This window comes from Mus caroli, chromosome 6, assembly GCF_900094665.2.
Source record: "Mus caroli chromosome 6, CAROLI_EIJ_v1.1, whole genome shotgun sequence".
NCBI lineage: Eukaryota > Metazoa > Chordata > Mammalia > Rodentia > Muridae > Mus > Mus caroli.
In genome coordinates this window covers 99,392,908-99,417,303 of record NC_034575.1, presented here as the reverse complement: position 1 = coordinate 99,417,303, position 24,396 = coordinate 99,392,908, and the positions used below count along the sequence as shown (strand labels likewise).

The window sequence follows — 24,396 nt, the reverse complement described above, 5'->3', positions numbered from 1 at the left end:
TCTTAGATTTTATCACTTGTAAATTTTACTTCGTACAAAAGAACACCCTGTGATAGCGATCATTAGCACTTTGTAGCACAGTTTGAAGTGAAGTAGTTCAGCATCGTGCCTATGGTTTCTCTGTATAATATGTGCTGGAACCTGGAAGAGAACACAGATTTTCCTGACCCTCGAACATCTCCCTCTAAAGTTATCCCTGCTGACAATCCTTGCTTGAGATTATATACAATCACTTACATTAAAATCATATTGTCAGTAGACGATAGAATCTTACCGCGAAACCAATTAAGAACGAAGTTGTACACACTAGCAGCTGCCTTACGACTCAGTGGGCATCTTCCAAACTATTATTATTGCCCATTGTAGCCAGCATTGCACGTCAGAGTCTGCCACCCATTGTTTGAGTCAGTAAAAGAATAAAGTCCACTTTAACCAATTGGATTTGTTTTCACTTGAATGCAGTAAGTAATATAATTCTATAATTAAAATAAAAAAGTCCATGGACCTTGGGCTGCTTTGCTGAAGAGTTACAACGGAATGAAACCAAATAGTCTGTATAAGTTCACAGAGGCTAGCAAAAGGTGTCATAAGCCAATCTCCCGTTCCCACGGCTAAGGAAAGAATGATGAGGTCCATTTAAAACCAAAATATAAGTATTTGTGTCAACTTCTGACTCAAAGATTATTAAATTCCTAATGACTCTATTCTGAATGTTTGGATGTTATTTTCCACTTACATGACCCTTTTACAGGCACATTTTGATGACAAAGAGGAGGCAGAATAATAACATGTTTACTGTCAGTCACATCCATTATTTCCTCTAGGGCTCAGCGCTACAGGTCCTCCCATAAAAATAGCACACAGTGATGAATCTTCCAGAAATCTGTGCCCTGGTCATCAGAAAGGGCTGGAGAGCTGCTCGCACAACTGGACTTCTGGATCCTTACACTCACACCGGCTTTCATTTGGTACTTCCAGGAGAGTAACTGAATACTGAGATCCATGGGTTTTGAAAACAAACAAACAATCAAACAAAAAAACCCAAAACCAACCAAAACAAAAAATCAAAACAAAACCCCAAGAAACATCCACAAAAATTAAATACAAAAACAAAAACAAAATTTTCCTGCCTATGCATTCTCGAGGATGCCTGTGGATAAAACGTATGTTTCATGTTTATTACTGCATTGGCTCTTTTACATGTCCACAATTTAAATCCCCAAGTAACACAATGCATTATGCCAATTAAACATTAAGAATGAATAACATGGTCAGTAATTATACAAACTAAAGTTAAATCTGTGAACCAATATCACTTAACATGTAATAATTTCATGGTGAAGCTAAAATGTTTCCATTAAATGTGAAAGGAAGTACTAATATTTAACATTTACTTATATGTATGCAGAGTCCTTCAAGGGATTTCTAAAACACTCTAAACCCTATGTACCATTTTAGATGGACTGGTAGCCCACATGCCAGAAATTAAAATCCCTGAATCTGTACTAACTTTGATAGAAGGAAAAATTAAAAAATGATCATACCACTACAAATACATTTACAATATGATATAAACTAACAGGTATATAAGAATTTCTACTGTAGGTAATTTTCTTTTTGGAGTGCTGGGGTAGGAATCCATTCCACAACTTAGTTTGAAAAATATGAATGCATTTCCCTCTATGATTATATAATGTTTTATTTTTGAGACCACATGAAGGAGGGAAATACAAGAACAGAATCCAATTTTTCATATAGTCTTGTACACGGAACCTCATGTTATTGTATCTAGCCCCAGAAGAATAAAAATGGTATCTTACTATATATATTCTAGCTGTACAATCATGCCTATTAATGTTCTTTTTCTCACTTTAAAATAAAACACTATGTTTTAAACATATGTTTAAACACTATGTGTAAATATTAACATAATATGTACAATGCATTCATGAAATACACTCAAGGGTCTCAGTATATAAACATAAAGGCTGAAAGCCCTAAACTTACAAATGAAGATATAAAATCGAGACGTCTACATCTTTCTGTTTTTAAGATAACTTCTGACCACCACTCCCTTTGCAGCTCCAGTTAGTCCAAGTTGAAAGAAGAAAAAAGAAAGAAAGAAAGAAAGAAAGAAAGAAAGAAAGAAAGAAAGAAAGAAAGAAAGGAAGGAAGGAAGGAAGGAAGGAAGGAAGGAAGGAAGGAAGGAAGGAAGGAAGAATACTGAGATTCATGGGTTTTGAAAACAAACAAACAAACAAACAAACCCAAAAACCAACCAAAACAAAAAATCAAAACAAAACCCCAAGAAACATCCACAAAAATTAAAAACAAAAACAAAAACAAAATTTTCCTGCCTATGCATTCTTAAGGATGCCTGTGGGTAAAACGTATGTTTCATGTTTATTACTGCATATAGGAAGGAAGGAAGAAGGAGGGAGGGAGGGAGGGAGGGAAAGGTACATACAGAGTTTCCATGACTAACAGAAATTAAACACAATCATCCAGAAACTGAAAACATTGTAATCTGCGTAAAGATGGCCTTTCTCTGGGCAAAAAGTTAGGAGCTCAATAAATATGAGTGGTATGATCATCTAAGACTTTTGCTACTAAAATTTTAAATAATAACTTTAGACTGTATAGATTCCACGGGAGGTTTAATAAGACAATCATGTTCCTTTTTACATTTTAAATAACCAGCTTGCTTGCTTACAATCTTTAATCCTGTAGTGAATCGAATTCACTAAAACAGTTCCTCAAAACTAAGTACAATTGTGCATCCAGAGAGAAACCCACACAACTTAGCAACATCAATGCACACACACTGAACAGGAGAGCCAGGCAGGTGTGGAGGATCTGAAATGGGAACTTTGGATTCAGTCAAAGTGGATCTAAGTACAGGATTTGTTTCGTGTTCTGCATTTTGAGCACCTGAAATCAAAACCCAAAATGAAACACAAGTCTGAAGTACTTGGCATCTGATTGTTTTTTCCTTTTTCTTTTTGAAGGCAGTGCTATTTCTCTCATCAAAATTGCAGAATATCAACCTCTGGACACGCGTTTACGCTCCTGTGTAAAAGGCCTTGCTCCCCTTAAGACACTGGGGAGGTCCGGCTTAGCCACCCGTGGTGCATGAATGTGTTTTGCTTATGCCCGGAGTGGGAAGGTGGCGGTTGAACTTCCATTGCTTTCAACGGATCCCTTCTCCTTAGCTCCGGTGTACGCGCCAATAAACGATCCATCTTCGTTGAATATGGACTGGTCTCCCTCTCCATATTCCACTAAACTGTCAGCACTCTCTGTGGGCTGCATGTTCCTATTCAGGGACCGAAGGCTTCCCTTGAGAGGTTTTTCATCACTGTCGCTAGAAAAGAAAACAAGACTTCACAAGGTCTAATAGGTTCTATACTATCCAGGTTACTCATATTTACAAAAATGACAGAGACGTACAACAGAAACGACATATTCACAAATAGGTATTTAAAAAAGCCATAACCAATTTTCTTCATTCTGAGTAACTAAGGATAAACTTTTTTTTTTTACACTTGTTTCCCTTTTTCAACACCCTGATTAAATACAGTATGTTTCTCTCCCTCCCCCTGTCCCCCTCTCTCTTCCCCTTCCATCTCTCTTCCTCCCCCCCCCCCATACACACAAGTAGAAGAAGCACTTGTTGATAAGACAAAAGGCTTTGTTTCAAAGAAGAAAGGTAGCATAGATAATGGAGAGATATGAACAAAGTAATGTTTATACACACGGTACTGTGAAATAAAAATTTCTAAGTGAAAATATAAATAATTACGAATACTATTTATTAGTATCTGCTGTGTGTTTTCCTCATTACAAGAAGCAAATCTAAAGTCACTATTTTTGATAATATCTGATTTAAAAAGTCCTAAGTACCAGTTCCCAAGTGACTGTGTTTGACTGACATGCCATTGGGAGAGGGAACATTCTGAGTGTCCATATTTGACATCAGCATAACCCAGGCTATCTGTGTTGTATGGTATTAGGCTTCAGATTTAGTACACTGCAGTTCTAAAATTAAAGCAAAATTTTAAAAAAGAGGTGATACTGGTTTAGGGGACAGACAATGAGTAGCAAAGACATATATCGAAGGGCAAAGCATGCAAGAAAACTCTTGAAACAGGGAAAAGACAACAGTTTGCTGATGAGTGTAATGTTCTGGAATAAAATTCCAGAAATTATATAAGACTATAACTAAACAATGTAGACAAATGTGACCTATCCTTTCAAAAGGAGCAGCAGAGTATAGACAAGTAAGTCTAGGGGCAAGAACTAATTTCAGGAGTTTTGTTTTCTTTCTGCTTATAAGACTTCAATGATCCCTGCCCAAAGGGAGTCGAGCCATTATATAATGCTCACCCCTTAAATGTACGCCCATTCACCACAGCATACTCAATGAATATGCTAGAGCAATGATATATAAGTTCTAAGATTGAGCTATTAGTATACTATGGCCTGCAACTTGGCTACTTGCTCTGGTGTTTCTGCTCTGCCTGAAGTTAGGTCACAACAAGTACTGCAGAGACATGTCCACATGGATTGGAACTGAGGATGGCTCTGGCTTGCCAAATGAGATGTTCTTAATCCACAAGTCTGAAGGAACCAATGTTGTCAACATCAACATAAGGAAGTGTTTTCACTCTCAACCAAACCTCCAGGGGAGACCATAACTCTAATCAAAAGCTTGTCTCCTGAAGATCTTTAGCCAGAGGACCAGGGCTAGATTCATTTCACACAGGGCTTTAAAATAATACCCAATTATTATTCTAACTTTGGAGTTTCAGAAGTAACCAGGAAGCAAATTCTAATCAGTACTGAACATAATTTACAACTTCCCAAGCTAATGTCTTTTTTTCTTTTTCTGCTCTTTCCTTCCTTCTTTCTCTTCTACTCTCTTCTTTCTTTTCTTCCTTAGAGCAACCTCCATCTTTTCCTCCCACATTTCCATGATGAGAAATATAAAAGCATAAAAGAAAACATCTAACCAGCAGAGAGAGAAGCAGTGAGCATAGAGCAAAGCTGAGGTTTGGCAACGCTCAGATCTACATTAGCTACTCCAGTCCAACTACTCAAAGTACCCCACATCTCTGATCGTGCAGACAGATTCAGAGATGAATTAAGGAGAGGTAGATTTTTTTTTAATTTCGTAGACATTGTCATATCATATCTATCAATATCAATGCACGTCAGAAATTTAGAATAACTTCCCTGGTGACAACAGAAAGATTAGGGACAACCTGATTTAAAGAATGATGACAACCCAAGAAAGAAAAGCAAATGAAGAAAAATAGGGCATAGTAGAGATGTCTAACTGAAGAATTGGGAATTACAATCCCACCTCAAGTGCTGGTTTTGTAGGTAACTTCTTGTCATGTTTCCCCTGTTGATAACCTTCTCTATACTCATATATTGAGTAATGTTCTGCCAAGCAGTTATCAGTGATTTTATGTTTTAAGTACTAATTTATCTCTTAGATGGTTCTTTTCCCGGAATCCTTGTCATACAGAAATACTCATTTACTTTTTAGTTCTTGAATTTTAATTGATTAATCAATGTTATTTGAACATGGTTGAGGTTTTTGTTTTGTTTTGTTTTAAGTCTAGGTTCATAAATAGAATTGGGTTTGTGTTGGGGGTTGGTCTGGTGCTGTGTATTCAAATGCTAAATTCAGAATCCCAGGATATGGTTGTCCAGATGGGTGAAATCTCACATACATCAGCCTCTGTTGTGTAAGCTTTGCTCCCCAATTTACAGATATTGGTTAAATAAAAGTAGCTACAGCCAATTACTGAGGAGAATAGAGGTAGGTGGGGCTCCAATTACTGGGCTGGGGGTTGCAAGTAGGGAACATGAGAGGAAGAATGAGAAAGGATGAAGGAGGGAGAAGGAGAGAGAAGATGGAGAGAATTGGAGATCTCTATTAGACAGATGGACCTGAGCACACAGCTGAGTGAAATGGCCCCTGAGGAAAACTGATGGAGCAAAAACAACCACAGAGAGACTGAAACAGCAAGTATTTGGGGAACACAGCTGGGAATTAGTCAGTGTAGCATATTAAAATACAGATTATGGGTAATTCACCCAGTAATTGTACTAAAGCTGATTAAATAAATCTAGTAGTCTCAGTCCCTTATTTATGAGCTAACTGGGGATAGAGCTAAATATTTACTTTTAAAAACTCATTTACAGGTTTGGAACCTTTTAGTTTTATAAATATGAATGGCAGTATTATACTCTATCTGTGGATGCAAACTTAGAATGATCACGTTTATAATAGCAACACTAAGAGTGGATTTAAAACGTTTTTGCTTTTTAGCTTATAAGAACCTAATATGTGACAAGTGTTTTGCTCTGAGCTTCAGCTAAAGAATTTTGATGCTGTTATCCAGACTGTGGTCCACACCTCAGCCCTGTACATAATAATTCAGTTCTTACAAAAATAGATACCAGTAGACAGAAAGAAAACAAAAACAAAAACAAAACAAAGAGGAAAGCAAAGAAGGAATGAACAAGACCAAAGTGTGGACACTTTGCCCCTTCTTAGAATTGGGAAGAAAACACCCGTGGAAGGAGTTACAGAGATAAAGTTTGGAGCTGAGACGAAAGGATGGACCATCTAGAAACTGCCATATCCGGGGATCCATCCCATAATCAGCTTCCAAACGCTCACACCATTGCATACACTAGCAAGATTTTGCTGAAAGGACCCAGATATAGCTGTCTCTTGTGAGATTATGCTGGGGCCTAGCAAACAAGGAAGTGCATGCTCACAGTCAGCTATTGGATGGATCACAGGGCCCCCAATGGAGGAGCTAGAGAAAGTAACCAAGGAGCTAAAGGGATCTGCAACCCTATAGGTGGAACAACACTATGAACTAACCAGTACCCCCCTGGAGCTCGTGTCTCTAGCTGCATATGTATCAGAAGATGGCCTAGTCAGCCATCAATGGAAAGAGAGGTCCATTGGTTGTGCAAACTTTATATGCCTCAGTACAGGGGAACGCCAGGGCCAAGAAGTGGGAGTGGGTGGGTGGGGGAGTGTGTGGGGGAGCGTGTGGGGGACTTTTGGTATAGCATTGGAAATGTAAATGAAATAAATACCTAATAAAAAAAGAATGAATGAATGAACAAAAGACAAATAGAAGGATGGAACAAAGGGAGAAAGGGAGAAAGGAAGGGAGGGGAGGAGGATAGGAGGGGGAGAGAGAGAAAGGCAGGCAGGTAGGAGTGGGGTTAGAAAGGGGAGATATTTTGGTAAAGTATCCTTTATAAATTCAGTGTAGTGTAGTTTCTCTACTTCATGTATGAGCAAAGCATTTTCTTTTTTTTTTTTTTTCTTTATTTACATTTCAAATGTTTTCTAACACCAAATGGATTTAACTGAAATTTATACAACATGCCATCCTAAAACAAAAGAATATACCCAAAAGCAGTACATGGCAGAAAATAATCAAACTCAAGAACTATACAGAGAATCAACCAAACCAGGAACTGGTTCTTTGAGAAAATCAACAAGATAGATAAACACTTGTCCAGACTAATCAGAGGGCACAGAGACAGTATCCAGATTAACAAAATCAGAAATGAAAAGGGAGCTATAACAAGGGAAACTGAGTTTCAAAAACATCATCAAATCCTACTACAAAAGCCTACATTCAACAAAACTGGAAAATCTGGATGAAATGGACACTTTTCTAGACAGATACCAAATACCAAAGTCAAATAATGATCAGATAAACCACCTAAACAGTCCCATAAGCCTAAAAAAAAAAATAGAAGCACTCATTAAAAGTCTCCCAATTAAAAAAAAAAGAAGCCCAGGACCAGATGGATTTAGTGCAGAATTCTATCAGACCTTCAAAGAACACTTAATACCAATACTCTTCAAAGTATTCCACAAAATATAAACAGATGGAACACTACCCAATTCACTCTATGAAGCCACAGTTATGATGATACCAAAACCATACAAAGACCCAACAAAAAGAGAACTTTAGACCAATTTTCCTTATGAATATCAATGTAAAAATGATCAATAAAATTCTTGCAAACCAAATCCAAGAACACATCAAAACGATCATTCACCAAGATCAAGTAGGCTTCATCCCAGGGATGCAGGATGGTTCAATATATGGAAATCCATCAACATAATCCACTACATAAACTCAAAGGAAAAAAAATGCATTATCATCTCCTTTAGATGTTGAAGAAACATTTGAAAAAATTCAACATCCCTTTATGTTAAAAATCTTAGAAAGATCAGGACTTCTAGGTCCATCGCTAAACATAGTGAAAGCAATATACAATAAATCAGTAGGCCAACATAAAACTAAATGGAGAGAAACTCGAAGCCATCCCACTAAAATCAGGAATTAGACAAGGCTGCTCACTTTCTTCCTATTTATTTAATATAGTACTTGAAGTTTTAGCTAGAGTAATTAGACAACAAAAGGAGGTGAAAGGGATACAAATTGGAAAGGAAGAAGTCAAAATACCACTATTTGCAGATGGTATTAGAGTATACTTAAGTGACCCCACAAGTTACCAGAGAGCAAAGCATTTTCTCCACTTGACAAACATGATGAAAATGTTCCAAACTGATAACAACATATAAATCTACACCTACCTGTATTCACCAAAAGTTTCATCTTTTGCTGACTGAACTTCTGGATCTGGGTGTAAATCTTCCTTTTCTTTTACTGAAAAAAAAAAAAAAGTTTAAAGTCGCCTAACATCATCCAAAGACATTGTAAAGACATGACAGCATGGTTGCTGAAAGGTGCATAGTCAAAACACATTGTCCAAAAATTTTATACCAGTAATACTAGTTTTCTGAGCCATATGTTTAACATGTAAGTTACTTTTAATTGAAACAGAAAAGATAAGGGATTTTCAGGGTTCTAGTTTTTAGATGGTTGTGTCAATCTTTCATGTCATTTCTCCATATCAAATGGGTACTTACATTACTGAAAGCATCCAGATTAGATCATTCTGTCTATGAACACAAACTACTCAATATTCATTTTTCTCCAACTATATGAGGCTCCTAAGTGATCTATGACATGAAAACCAGTTTGCCTCCTCCCCCAAAATGAATCATTCGGTGTTCTGCATCAATATTTTAACTACTTCAATAATCAAAATAATCAAGGATACCACAGCATTATACATAATTATTTGAGCAATTGTAGGGATTGTTCAGTTGGATAAAGTATCTGTCAAACAATTATAAGGATCTATGCTGTATCCAATTAACCACATGAAAAAGCCAAACTTGATGAAAACCAGCCACAATCTCATCTCTATGGAGATGGAAACACAAAGATTATAAATTTATTTGAAACACTGAGAACCAAATGGGTTCTTGATTCTCTTATCTTTAAAAACTCAACCAAGCAAATCCCTTTCAAGATGCTTTTGACCACTGCTTTCACTTAGCTGTTCTCCAATATGAAAAGTTGTTTGTTTTGTTTTAAAAGGCATGGATTTTAGGAGGGCTTCAGACCATATATAGGTTCATACTTCATAAACAGTTATTTTTTTTAAGGATAGACAAAGAGGAATGTTGTATCTCTTCAAAGATTCTGATGAATGACCAGGAATAGCCATTATACTCATTCCAAACATAATTAACCTATGTTCAGATTTCAAAGAGAAATTGAAATGTAAAATTGTGTTATTTTATGTTGTATTGTATGAAAAACTTTAAGTCACATTCTAAATGGTTTTATGTATACGATAGATTCTCAGTAAATATTTGCTTGGTGGACCATAGCCAATAAGGAACAGTTCCTAGATTTGAATACTGTAAAATGAGAGATGCAGGTGTTCCATCTTCCTCTCCATGTAAAAGCACAATGACCAGGAAATAAAACCAGTAAAAATGCTCATTAAAATACAAGTTGAATGTAATTAAGATAAAAAATAAGTTAACAACTGGGATGATTTTTATTTTTATGTAAGGGACCTTCAATCCAACAGATAGTGCACTCAATAGAGGTTGCCCTGTATAGAAATGAGAAATGAACCCCTGGCCATGGTAAACACGAACCAACCTGGGTACTGAAGGCAGTTCTCTCAAAACGTAATAGCACAGAACACCAGAGCCATGTGTAGAGCTATAGAAGCAGAAGTATACTTCATAGAAATGAGCTCCTTCTTACGGTATTAAAACGTACATGTGACTCAGCAATATATGTTCAGGATAGCTCATATATTTATAAAGAGAAAACATAGGTTTGTAAGAATTATGATCCTTAGGAGCCTATTTTAACTATTTTATATTTAAGATTGATTTGATTTGATTTATCTGTGTGTGTTTGGGTGAGCGCAGATACCTGAGGAGACCAGAGGCATCAGATCCCCCAGAAGCTGGAGTTACACGCTATTATGAACTGCTTAGTATGGTTTGTGGAAATGAACCTCAAGACCTCAAATACACACACTAAATGACTGAGCCATAAACATAGCCATTGTAGTCCCTTTGGCATTCTAAGAATGGCCACATATAGTAGTGCAGACCTTTAATCTTAGCATTTGGAAGGTAGAGGCACAGATGGCTCTCTGTGAGTTTGAAACCACCCTATTCTACCTAGTGAGTTTTAGGACAGCCAGCTTTAATAGAGAATCATTCTTTCAAATAAATAATCACAGATATTTAACATTATGGACTATGCATAATTTCTTTGTTTGGTTAATTAAAATATTTCTCTTCAATAGATTTCATATATAATGTACTATATAAAGTTCTACCTGTGTAACTTTTATGAAAGCTTCCAAAGAATGATTCCCAGTCTACGAAACTCAAAGTTGAAAATCACATTAAGCCATAGTGTTACCTGAATACTTTCCACCTCTGTTCCTCTTCACAAAGCAAATAGTTAACAATATCAGTGTAAGAAGAGCAATTGCACACATCAGTCCAATAAACCAGCCTTGAGTGGAGATGTCATCATATAAGCCAGCGTACTCTGTTGTACAGAGAGAAGGCACAACGTTGACCTCTAGAATCAGTCTATGGTATTACATTTACACTGGGGCACAATCAGCTATTATTTTTCAATAATAAGTAAATAGATAGATAGATAGATAGATAGATAGATAGATAGATAGATAGATAGATAGATAGATAGATAGATAGACAATCTTTTCTTTGAGCCCATTGGAAATACAATAATCTGAAGGGCATTTTGTTGGGACACACTAAGAAATTATTCCTTCCTTCCTAAGAAAGAGGCTTTCTCCAGTTGCATTTAGCTTTGAAGATGAGAATCAGAAAGGACAGTCAAGTTAAATGCAGAAGCAGCAGCAAGCAATCCACAGCACAAGCTGCCTGAGTTGCAAGCAGATCATCATGGCGCCTCTGTGACCTTTAGTTTGCTTCGGCTTTTTCTTTTAGTTTCTGTTATTAGCAGGTGTTAATTAGCAGGAAATGCTTTCAGGTGACTACACAGGCATACCCAGTAAGGAAAACATGGGGTCATTTTGACTTAATTTCACTTTGGTTATCTGAAAAGGCTGTGTATGCCAACAAAAAACTGAAATTATGCCCTTTATCTTTAGTGTACTTTATACACTTATCTTTTAATATAACATCATATATATGTAAATTTAAACCATAGGACATGGCGAATTGCCTAAGACTACTGTCCATACAATTTCATTTCTCACCTCTCCCTCTTGTCTCAATTACATCTTGAAAAATGCTATCGTTATCACCCCAATTCTTAGTCATTAGGTGAACAATATGTTCCGCTCCCGGCACAAGTACCTCTACAGGGTGAATCTTTTGGGTAAGATTTACTCCTTCTGTTATCTTCCTGATACCTTTACCTAAGAAAGGTACACAGTTAAATCATGTGAATCTCAATCACTGAAAAGCAGGAGAGAAATGTATAAAAACCTATATATATATATATATCATTTTTTTGAGATGAAGAAAAAATTCATTTTGTAATTTTCTATTTTAAATAGCTCTTGAATTATTGATGGATCCAGAAAATAACATTTCAAGATTATTCTCTTAAAATGTTGAAAATGAATGAATGCAATGACGTCAGCTCATGGGCACTGCTGATAAAATGGTACTATAAATCTGCCTAGTCATGTGAATGGCTCAATACCAAGCACAGACTAAAAAACAAAACAAAACAAAACAACAAAAGCTTTCAATAAAATTTTGTATTGTTTGAATTTTTCACAGCTAGTGAAAAGTTGACTGCAGCTTCTTTGGCTCATGATTACAAATAACATCATGATTTTCACTGTATTTTCATTAAATACATAAACACATTGTTGCCTTGGTCTGCTTTTGTTCTGGCAAGATGGCGTCACAATGTGTGTATATAAAAGTACTTTAGGATCTTCAGCTAGATTTATAGTGCAGGTTTATAGGCACATTTAAATGGAATGGTCTCACTGAGATTTGAAACATTTATAAAAATGAATAATTTTTCCAGAGTAATTATCCATTATATGTCAAGAACTTAATCATGAACCCCAGAGTAACAGATAAAAATGAGCCCAGTTTAATTAATATACATTAATTTCTGATCCTGCAATTATGGGCACTGAATGCATATTTCTCTATGAAATCAACTCAACATAAAAAATGCAAATTGGTAAATGTTTACAATTTACAGATGAAATGAAATAAGACCTCTAAGAAGAATATATTGTATAATAGATGATGAAATTCTGTGTTAAGTGGGCATAGGACACTACAATACTTGGTCATATCTTTTTATCACAGAATACAACCTAGGTACATGGTTACTGAACAACAATGGATTTCACTTAAGAGGATGGCACAGAAGAAATAAAGCCAGTTACACAGAGGAGCCAAGCCTTTAGAATGAATTACCAGAACAGAATGGAGTTAATTCTTAATTGAAAACCCAGAAATATTAGTATATCACTTAGTGCAAGCTTTTAAAGAACAGAAACACAAGTGATATCTTCAAACCAGAATTGATGCCAAAGCATATTCTAACTCCACCCTTTCCTCTTTGATTAGGGAACCACCTTCAAACTGGAGCGATAACCAGAAAACGAATGTCCAAGTATTAAAGCACAAACTTTCAATACCACAGTCTTGCAATATGCTCCCTAATCAAAGGGAGGAGAAGAAATATTTACTGTAACAGATTCAATAGATCCTAATTTTAAAAGTTATGATTATTAGCATTCTTAGTGCAGCTGAGACATCTCTCCTCTGTAGAACTGTATACTATTCAAAGATTATGTTGATGTTTAGTGGGAAAGCAATTATAATTCACAGCATGGCAAGATATGTCTACAAAAGAGAAATCAGTATCAACAGGGGAAAGGACAATAGCTGGAATACTGAAAATGCAGATCCCTGGAAAAGAACACAAACACCTTAGTATGGCACATTTTTTTAACAACCAAAATAGGATAGTGAAGAAATATGCCTTTATACACCGAAGATTGTCATTTCTAACTGCAGTATGCAACAAGGATGTAGCATCGGTATGAAGCCACCTATCAAGAGTTACTCTCTCCAAATAATTTTGTCAAGCATGAATGCAAGCCTTGTTTTCCTAATGTATATAGTAGAATGCAGAACTAAGGCATTTCTGTGGACATATTTTTCATTCTTCAAATTGTCAAGAATGAAGTCAACATTTCTCCTGATCAATTGTTGTTTCTATCAAAAAACAGCCATCTCTATAGCTTGACATCTGGCATGAACAAGATGGAAGTTGTCTATTTAGACCACTACTCTTGGCCCTACTGTGAGAATTGAACATTTGACACCAGTTTACACCCCTGAGAAAAATTCTTCTTTAGTGACTAGACCATTGTCACCAGCTTGAAATCTAACATTTTCGATAGATAAGTGAGCACATCATTATATTTGGGGTTTGACTTATCTTCAATTCATGAGCTTGGGAGACATGCTACTCGAATACTCTTCCTATATAAACATCTTTAAGGTTAGAGTAGAAACCACAGACCCCAAGTTTTGTAAATAGGATGAGAACAATAACAGGGAGAAACTGGTAGTAAAGTTCAGAGTTTAACCATCCGTTCAGTAACATAACGAATGACAGTGATTCACACATTTGAGTGAATCGCGATGTGTCATTAATAAATGATGCACAATTTGATGTTCTTCCTCAGTTGTCTCCTATTCCTGGTATGTCTTCTATAGATTTAATTGCATTTCCAATCTACAGTTCAGAAAACAACTCAGAACAGAATTATTTTTGCCATATACTATGTGTGAATGCATGATTTTGTATCCCTTATTACTATTTTCCAATTACCCCTTTCTCTTCTCACAAATCCTATGTTTGACAACTTAAACCCCACACAAGTCTCACTTTCTTAACTTTATGCAAATATCAGTTATTAAACACATTTTGCTTTGCTACTTCATCTCCTATTTCAATCATGATGCACTGTGGATATTATAGGTCAGCAAGAAAAATCCTAAAATTGTCATTGGAGAAATAATTTTCTCCAATCTATATTGTTACAATATATATTGTTCAAGGTATATTGTTACAATATAGGGAAATATAGAAACACATAATTTAATTATAGCTGTACCACATATGAGACCACAGACTGGTAAGTCATTTTTAATTGTTACTTAGCTGGAATCACCAACACAGTAAAATTAAACTTGATAAATGAATTCATGTACTATGGGTCAAGTCATGGAAATAGTAAATTTTAGCTCCTTTACTGTAAAATATATACCAAAAAAATTGAGATCAAAATATTCTCCAAAGAAACTATCCTTCTGACTTGGTGAGAAACTTATATCTCTGGCATTTTTACACACTGAGCTATGTATGGTTTAGTTATTCAGAAACCCACGCATGTGAACTTTACAAGCAAGATCAGGACATTCTGTGTCTGTTTCAGTGGTACAGAAAGGGTCAGATAGGTCTGTGTCTATCATTTGTAATTTACGGAGATGTGGTTCCTGCACTTCACTGTGACTGTGGGAATGCACAGAATGCAGAAGAGCCATACACTTACTCCCTTCTCCTAGGGTGGCACCTTCTTCACTTATTGGCTTTCCACAGCCTCTTGAGGTGCACGCCCTCAGGTAGAATTTGTATTTCGTTGTTGCATTGAGGTTGGAGAGATGCCAGCTGGATTTAGATGGAGTAGTAACGTTGATTTCATTTAACTCTCCAAGCTCGTAGGTGTCATTTACTGAAGAAATAAGCATGAAATTAGTTATTCAAGGTTCTTCACAATCGAAGTTACAGTGCATTGTAGTTTTGTTTCTATTAAGTGAAAAAGTTGCTATCGTTATTCATCACTATCAACTCTTTCTAGGTACACAGGATTATTATCAATATATTGTCTAAGATAGTACTAGGTTATAGCAATGGTAAACCCCTTTTCAGAATGAGACTCAGTGGCTGGTAAGCTAGGACTTTAAACTAAACTGTAGCCATTTGACTCTGAATCACCATGTGAAAATGGAGACAATGACTTTACCAATTCATTATGTATGTTAGACATTTTTCCATTACTGAATATTCACTCGATTCTTAATATAAATTCTTTCCATTTGTATTGTTGTTTGAGATAATGAACAATAAAGCGCAATGATGGTTTTATGTTTTCTAGGGTTTCTCATTTAAGATGTGGGTTCAGGTGAGAATAGATGCTCCTGGATTGGTGACAAAATTATTCTGCATCCTTAGTGCATGGGAGGCACCATAAATAAAAATGCACATTGATATTCCCAGTTTCCTGAGTGTAAGATAGCAAGGCAATACACTATGGAATCTTGGTCACAGAATTTCATTATGTTCGACTGACTAGATGCTGTGATGTGCTGTTACTGCATTGCTCCACCAGAGTACAGAACTACATACTGGTGACTTAGGAGAATATTAAAATAAAAAAAAAATATTGTGTGATCCCAGGACCAATATAGGATCTTACCATTTCTCTTGGATGCCCCCACCCCCAAAGAATTGTTGGTAATACTCTACTACTGAGGACATCTAAAATTTTTACCATGAGCCATGGAAAAAAAAATCAAGCTGGAAGTGATCCAGAAGCTTTCCCTCTGGTGGTTAAGTTTCACAGTACCTGAAAGTACTACACCACATGCTTGAGGAGAAAATCCATCAGAATTCTTATCAAGTTATGAGCCCAGCAAACTATAGTAACACACTAGGGCCATGATGAGGTTGGCTTTTGTGACTAGGACAGACTGACTGAATGGCTGTAGTTCCAATGTGTGGGCAGTATACCAGTCCATGACCATAAAGTCTTATTGGTGAACTGTGACTAAAGCTATCATTTTAATTATGCTTACAACGGAAGACTGTTAACAGGTCGGAGATGTGGAGATGTGAGGACTACAAATGTCCTACATTTATCCAACCATTTTCCATCTAAGGATACAGAAGCTTGCATGAGACAGTTACCTGAGTCGCTCAATATGATCTGCCTGACTGGCAAGATATCAATAAGGGTTCTTCACAGATAAATATACTTCTGCTTGAGATTGTAATCATTCATTCACCATGGGAAAGTAAGTCTTATTATGGAGGTACCTGTTCTTTGAATTTCTGTTACATTACTTACTAACTTTGACCTCTGGCATGATCCATTAATTGCTAGAGCTACTTACAGATAGATGGTAAATATTATTTCCCTAGTATTCACTGTTTATAAAATAGAAGTCCATGGACCTTCTGTAAATATAAACTGTAAACACTTAATATCATGAGAAACCTGTGGTCCCTGCTGGCTTAGTTCTTATTTGCTATTCTTGTTAGGAAACAGATACATGGAATAATAATTAGATGGGTGTGCATAATCATGTTCCAATAAAATAGGAATTTATTCTTGAAACACACAGAGGCTTCAGTTTATATCTGAGGCACATTACTGATCCCTGTGCTATAAGGAATAGTGGTCATTATGAAGCATGCTAATTCCTCAAATAAAAACTGAACCATGTGTAGGTTAATTCCAGTTCAAATCTGTACTTACTTATCTGGTACTGTAAGAGATAACCAGTTAAATTTCCATTTAGTTTCTTAGGAAGGCCCCAGGATAAGGTGGCAGTGTCTTTATCAACTTTGATGACCTTGAGAAAACTTGGTTGTTCAGGTACTAGAAAACACAAGACCATATATAGATACTTATAAACTAATAAATCCCAGAAAATCAAACAAAATCTCCCCATGAGATCATACATTTATAGAAATTCAGATGTGAACTTTTATGAGTTGCACATTAACTTTCAAAAATTAAGGGACTGTTTAACATAGTCATTAAGTAATTTGCATAAGTGGCAGCTTCGATATTTATTCTCTCACCTCCTTCTGGTGTCTGAAATATATAAGGCTCGCTCTCTGGACCAGCTCCTTTGGAGTTATAGGCTAAGACTGTTAAGTGAAATTCACTAAAGGGGTCTAGGGAAGGAACCATTCCAGAGTTTCGCTGTCCTGAAAACCTTAGAATGTTTACTTCTTTGGGATGTGTCCTTCCATCCAACAGGCTTTTGGTTTTCCACCAATTTATCTGCAATGAAAAGGCAAACCCTTTAACACAACAACTATGACACCAGAGGCTCAGTTGACCTCTTGAAACCAGTTTAAAATCTCAGGCAAGAAACAAATGAAATAGTATGAATTAGGAAGTAAAAACAAAACAAAAAAAATATTTTTTAAAAAATCAACCTAGTACCCACCTGGTACCCTCTTAGAAGTCCGTGTACTGTTTCCTTAGGAATTGATGACCAGGTAACTTTAACTAATGTACTGTTCATAACATCCACACGGTGGATCACAGGAGCTGTACTAGGATCTGTAAAGCATTTAAGATTGATTAGCCTCCAATGACTTGCATGCAATCCTGATATAATCTCTTTCCCAAAGTGACCCTCAGATCCCGAGGAAATCATGTGTGTACTGTAGGTTTCAAATAATATCAGAGGACTTTCGTGGCCCACAGGAATTACTAAATCCTATTGGGAAAAGGTAGCAGGAATAAGGACAAAAGCAAATAGAAATTTAAAGCCATGTCCACTGGAATGGTCTTTGAGTAAAAAAAAAATCAGCTTCAGTAACATAAAGAAATTATTTCAGAATTAGGTTAATATTAATATTGTACTGGTCAGATTTTGAGGTATTTATGTATTTGTTTAGTCAACTTGAAGTGGTTCAGGGTCATCCCATCTGAGAAAAAATGCCTTTTGGCAAATCTGTAGTGCAATTTCTTAGATTCATTTTCTGATCTTGGTAAGCCTCACCCACAGTGGGTGCTACCTCCCCTGTGTTCATGGGTTTGTACAACCCCTGGATTGTACAAAAAAAAGCAGGTTGAGGAAGCCAAGAGCACAAGCCAGTAGGCAGCACTACTTCATGGCCTCTACAATAATTCTTGCCCCTAGGTTATTGAGTTCCTAACTTGATGTTCTTCAGTGATAGACTATGAGTTGTAGGCTGAAATGAACCCTTTCCTACCCACATTGTTTTTGATAATGATATTTATCATAGCAAAGGAAATACAGCTAGGATAATAGTCAACATTAATTGAGCATATACTATGCTTTAACTACTTAGAGAAACTCTACCAGGATCAACTCATATGCACTTTAGCACATCCTGATGAGATCAGCATTGCCATTTTTTTCTACAGAACTGAGATTTCTAAAAAGGAGATATCAAGAATTATTGCTCAGAAATTATGTTCTTCGTGTCCTTTTATTTGAGTACAGTAATTTAAAGACTGGTAGAATGAGAGATTATTTGTCATTATTCAAAAACATGAATCTGGATGCAAGAAGAAAATAAGAGTATGTCCTAGTGTTCAAAGTTGCGCAGTGCAGTCCTTTTTTTTTTTTTTAAGTGTAATTGCAGCAGTTCTTATGCTATTAGTTCTTAACAATATAACCTCATGTCAGCTCCTTGAATACTGTGCATATGGTTAGAATTTCATGTTCAAATCTGAGTGTGTATCTTATCTGTATTAGGAAGTCTCCAGGCATGTAAATGATGCTCTGGGAACTGTAGTAAGATATTACTAAGAAGTCCTTGACATGCTATGTAAATCTAAAACTTGATATGTAAATCTTGAAAACTCCATTAGGATTATGTTTCTTCCTTGGGTCTTGTGATGAAAGTAACAGGTTCTTGATTTTTCAAAGTACGAAAAACTTTAACAGGTTCTTTGATAAGGCTGAATCTTTAAAAACATTTATTTTGTTGTTATGATTTGGGCTTTTTGCTTTGTTTTTACAATTTTTTTGACACTGAATTTGTCATGTACCCAAAGATGACCTTAATCTGCCAATCCTCCAGCCCGTATCTTCTAAGCGGTGCAATTATAGGCATTTGCCATCATATCTAGCATTTTGTTATGCTAATGCTTCAACACAAAGCTTTGTGCTTGTTGGGCCAACACTCTATCAGCAAGCTACAGGCCCAGCCAAAGTACTTTCTTAATATTTGCTTATGACCAAGATCAACCCTAACTGCCAGGCATGTGTGTATTTTTCAGTCTCCCAGGTAATATATCTCTTTACAAGTAGTATGTACGCAAAAAAATGTTGACACAAATTAGTAACTTGAAAATGTTCTTGGTGTGTTAAGGATTTAAGGATGAATCACTTACAGTCTTCCCCTGAATAGAGTGTCACAGGCTGAGGGTCAGGGCTGGAGCCTAGTTGATTGATGGCTTGGACCTTGACATCATAAGGAGCATAGACAGTAGGTGTCATCACACGTAGTGTGTGGTTTGTAACTATTTCTTCTTCCCACTCTTCAGGGGCTCCCTGGGGCTTCCAGCTCACTCTGTACTCCAGTCCTGGCCCATTCTGTTCCATGGATTTCAAAGGCTAAAACAGACATCAAAGTTCAGTTGCCATGCTGGTTGATATATTGACTAAAGGTAGCAGTAACTAGGTTAAAGAGTGTAAGAGCTATTAGAAAAAAATAAAGAGACCTTATCAAGGCTCTTTCGAGTCAGAAGCAGATTTGTCATTTTATTACTTTAATTTTATATAGCAATCTTCCACTATTTCGAGAAATGGAATGTCAACCCTTTTAGAATTGTACACTTATGGTAAAATATAAATGCCTATATGCAAAATAAATAACCAAAAAATTGCAAATTGTCTTTTGGGTTTTCTTAAGTGTCTGCTATAGTCTACATTTTTACTACCAAAGAAATGAAAACTATGTGGCCATGAACTCTTGGTTTATGGACCCTCAGGCAGAATACTTTGCTCCACAAGATTATGTCCCATCTTCCATGAAAATAGAAAGATATTTAATTGTGGAAAATGTACACATTTAGGAGAAGACCCTGCACAGTAAATCCTTTTTCTAATGAATACTTCCACAGCTCTTTGACACAAAATGGCTTTTTTACTTACTTTATTTTGTTGTCTAGGAAGGTTTTGTGGAAGAGTTTCTGATTTTTTAAAAATTAGAACTTGGTTATTTCCATTTTAATTTTGAATTAGGGGGAACTTGAAAGAAAAATAATGTTGTTAAAGCACCGATTTAATTTCACATATGAGTACATCATTTAAATGATTCAGCTATGTAAAAAAATCACTTATAAAACATTTTTCATTAGGCTTGGAAGTTGATTTATACTGAGTGTAGTTCTGTTTGTGTATGCGGGTGATTAAATGTCATATAAAATGCTCTTGTAGCCTTTCCTAGTCTTCTTCACTCAGTACAACTGGCTAAAATACTTATTAGAAGCTTTGGTTGGATCACATTGAGAGCAGCATGCTTTATCAACAAATCATTTCAGTTTTATAATTATTCCAAAGTAATTACTTACATTAGCTAAAAATGTTCATCAAGATTTAAAAAAAAGACTCATAATTCCCAGAGCTACTTTTTATATTTGCATGTGTTACAAGGTATTTTTCAAAATATTTCATATAGGTATTGGTCTAAATCCTTATAATAACTAGAATCCTAAACATCAAATCAATAAGATATGAGTATTATTCAAAGATGTGGTTATTGTTAATTATGTGCATAGGGTATGTTGATGTGTAGGTATGTGTAAATGAGTACAGGTATCCATTGTCTCCAAAGAAAGCATTGGCTCTCATGGAGCTGAGGTTGCAGAAGATAATGAGGCATCCATCATGGATGCTGGGAGAAATCTCAATCTTCCTTAAAACAGCATGTGCTCTTATCCATCAAGCCAACTCTCTAGTCATTAATACAAGATTGTAGCTCCAAGCTACAAAACAAATCATACCCTTTTCAGTCCTAAATGACAATAAATATGTAAAAATAATATTATTCAACTTGCTCATATTTTGCTCCAAGGAAAATAGTAAACAATGTTCATGTTCTCTGACTGTGCCAGTGTTGAGAAAAAATTGCTTAACTATTTGGCCAACTCTTTGTTTCCTGGACTCCTAAAGGAATTTTGTCTGTTCCTTTGAGATAATAGTCAACAAGACTTCAATAATTCTCAAAGAATATAATAAAACCACAGTCTCAAAAGAGGAAAGATGAACCAGGTAAAGAGTCCACTGGCCTTCCCTTTATCTTACAGCCTTGTCAACAAGGAAGACGTCTCCAGAAAGATATGATTAACTGAGGTATCTAAGGAATCTACAGATGTCCTTTTTTTTTTTTTTGGTTTTTCGAGACAGGGTTTCTCTGTATAGCCCTGGCTGTCCTGGAACTCACTTTGTAGACCAGGCTGGCCTCGAACTCAGAAATCCGCCTGCCTCTGCCTCCCAAGTGCTGGGATTAAAGGCGTGCGCCACCACCGCCCGGCCAGATGTCCTTTGAAGAGCCTGAGAAACCTATGCTGGTATTAGCAATACTTCTTATGTATAATATTCTGGTAAAAACAGTCTATACATGTAACAGAGGGAGCCATATATGAGGTAAGTTTATACATAACAGTTTAGACATGGAAGCAACTGACACTACCATAGTTAACTTTTAAGACACGATTTGAACCTATTTACTAATTTTAATGATAGAAATTGTATTTACTCATTGTAGAACACATGTTGCTTTGAATAGTGTTTATATTGTAGAATATAAAACAGGTAAAAATCATGTAAGTTTGCACTGCATCATACATTTCTATCGTTGAATGGTGAGAATAGTTAAAATTCACCCTTCTACAAATTTCTAAGCACATACCACATTTTCTAAAAATGATCACCTAGCTGTTTCCTTATTTTTCCATTTACTTCTTCTTAGTTTCATTTTTTTTTCAGAGACAGGGTTTCTGTGTATAGTCCTGGCTGTCCTGGAACTAACTCTGTAGACCAGGCTGGCCTCAAACTCAGAAATCTGCCTGCCTATGCCTCCCAAGTGCTGGGATTAAAGGCATGCGCCACCACTGCCTGTCCCTTAGTTTCATTTTAAATATGGGCTGATTATTTTTCTTTTGAAACTTTCAGTACATATTATTAAACCGTTAGCACTTGGGATTTGAATATCCTAGCTATGTCCATTTAAGATGTTAATTGAAGAGCTTTCTAATTCCCTAATTTACCTTGATATCTGGGTGAGTTTATTCATTTTGTGTTGTTTAGGTGTTAGTAATGCATTTTCTTCCAAGTTAGTTGTTATTTAAATTAATTTAAAAATTCATTTAAATATGCTTAGGAATAAGGGACAGAAACTATTAAGCAAGAAGCATTTTTTAAAAAAGTATTGTAGAAGATCTAAGTCCACACTTTAATATGATAAATTTTTAAGTAAAACAGAATGGCATCATTTTCCTTTTCCTCTCTCCAGTTTCTCTCATGGAATTCTGCCTTGCTTCCTCTCAACATTGAAGCTTTTTTTCTTTACTTGCTGTTGTTACACTCATGTGTATGCAGGCACTCTCTCTCTCTCACTCTCTCTCTCGCACACACACACACACACACACACACACACTCACACACACGCATGCACACAAACACACACACCTAAATATATAAATACAACCGGCTCAGTCCATTTACTTTCCCTTGTATGTATGTGATTTCAGGACTGAGCATTTGGTATTAAACACACATTTATGGTTTCCCTTCATGGGGAAGACTCAACTTCAGCACTCCTGAGTTGCTGTAGTTTTCTGTCTACAGGATGGGCCTAGGGTCTACTCAGCAGAAGAGAAATCATAATTGGTAGTGGAAACTTAGCAAATCACTTGGAGCTAGAGAGGTTGTGGTTCTTACTGAAGGACCTACCACCACCAATGTACTAAACAAGAATAATTCCAAACTGCATACTTAATATTGACCCATAAACCTGTAGATAGGTGTGTCTCTCAAAGAAATTTCTCTTTCCTTTCAGTCAGAAAATTTTAAGAAAATAATAACTAGACAAAATAGAAAGAACAAGTACTACTGGGTGCCCAGGCCCGGTGGATATATCTTGAACATAACTCCTGATTCCAGAAGAATCTTGGGAATTATATAATAAAGTAATAGGATAGTGGAAGTCATCTCAGCAGATATAAACTGCTCTTCCAAATTAACAGATTCCATCTAGATCAATTTGTCATTAATTCACGTTCTAGAATTAGACCCCATTTTAAACTCATTCCTTTTTGTTTTTGAATTCTTTGGGTTGAGAACAAGCTCTTATTCATTTGAGGCAAGCACTCTACCAGGGAGGTACCAATAAACTACCAGTGAGCTATCAGTGAGCTACCAGTGAGCAAAATCGCTAAGTCTATTTACAGCAAATCCAACCACTGTGGTCCTAAAACACTGAAAATAACCCAAAAATGTAGCTCGATTCACCAATCTTATTTCATTGTTCTTAAAAAAAAATAGTTGTGTCAATAGAGTTAGCAAGCCAACTTAACATGAATAAAAAATACCAAAGAAAAACAGATTAACTAACAAATTAATACACACCTCCCATTTTATAATCATTTCCTTGGGTTGAGACGCTTGAACTCTGATGTTCTGGGGATTCTTGTCTGGAGCTGAGAAATGACAAACACTAAAATTATTTTTTTACTTTATAGTAACCAGTTGGCTTAATATATAACACCGAACCCCATCAAAAGCCAAATAATTAAATATTTTACATTATTTATTAAATTCAAGTTTCTAAGAAGATTTAAGATAGCTTTGCAGAATAAATTTTATTGAGAGGAGTGAGATAGGATTCTTAGAGTTCTACAATGATGATATGGTGGAATATATATGATTTATTGCAGATATCTGAAATTTAAGCCTGATAGTTAAAATTAGAAGCTTGTTTTTAAGAAACATATTTTTATTTTCACACTGTACTTCTCTGTCACAATTATTGAGAGAAGTATATACTGTGAATATATGCTCATAGAAGAATGAACCTGAACTTTATGTGTCAACACCAACAAGCAACTTTTATAGATATCAAATTGAAA

General features: G+C 35.9%; 1 protein-coding gene across 7 annotated transcripts in view; it reads right to left on the bottom strand.

The window, feature by feature from the left end:
* Positions 1–2,779: 2,779 nt before the first annotated feature.
* The window catches only part of Chl1 (cell adhesion molecule L1 like), a 199,911-nt gene continuing 178,294 nt past the window's right edge, over positions 2,780–24,396 (bottom strand). For 6 of the 7 annotated variants that reach the window (XM_029478803.1, XM_021165652.2, XM_029478804.1 and 3 more), the window contains 10 exons: positions 23,897–23,967; positions 19,657–19,879; positions 17,732–17,847; positions 17,358–17,562; positions 17,029–17,151; positions 15,043–15,222; positions 11,698–11,859; positions 10,866–10,997; positions 8,654–8,726; positions 2,780–3,364 (listed from right to left, as the gene is read on the bottom strand). In XM_029478803.1, coding sequence (XP_029334663.1) covers positions 3,148–3,364; positions 8,654–8,726; positions 10,866–10,997; positions 11,698–11,859; positions 15,043–15,222; positions 17,029–17,151; positions 17,358–17,562; positions 17,732–17,847; positions 19,657–19,879; positions 23,897–23,967 — 1,502 coding nt within the window. In that variant the 3' untranslated portion in view covers positions 2,780–3,147. The remainder of the gene's footprint in view (positions 3,365–8,653; positions 8,727–10,865; positions 10,998–11,697; positions 11,860–15,042; positions 15,223–17,028; positions 17,152–17,357; positions 17,563–17,731; positions 17,848–19,656; positions 19,880–23,896; positions 23,968–24,396) is intronic. The other variant, XM_021165654.2, reaches the window with a different exon arrangement.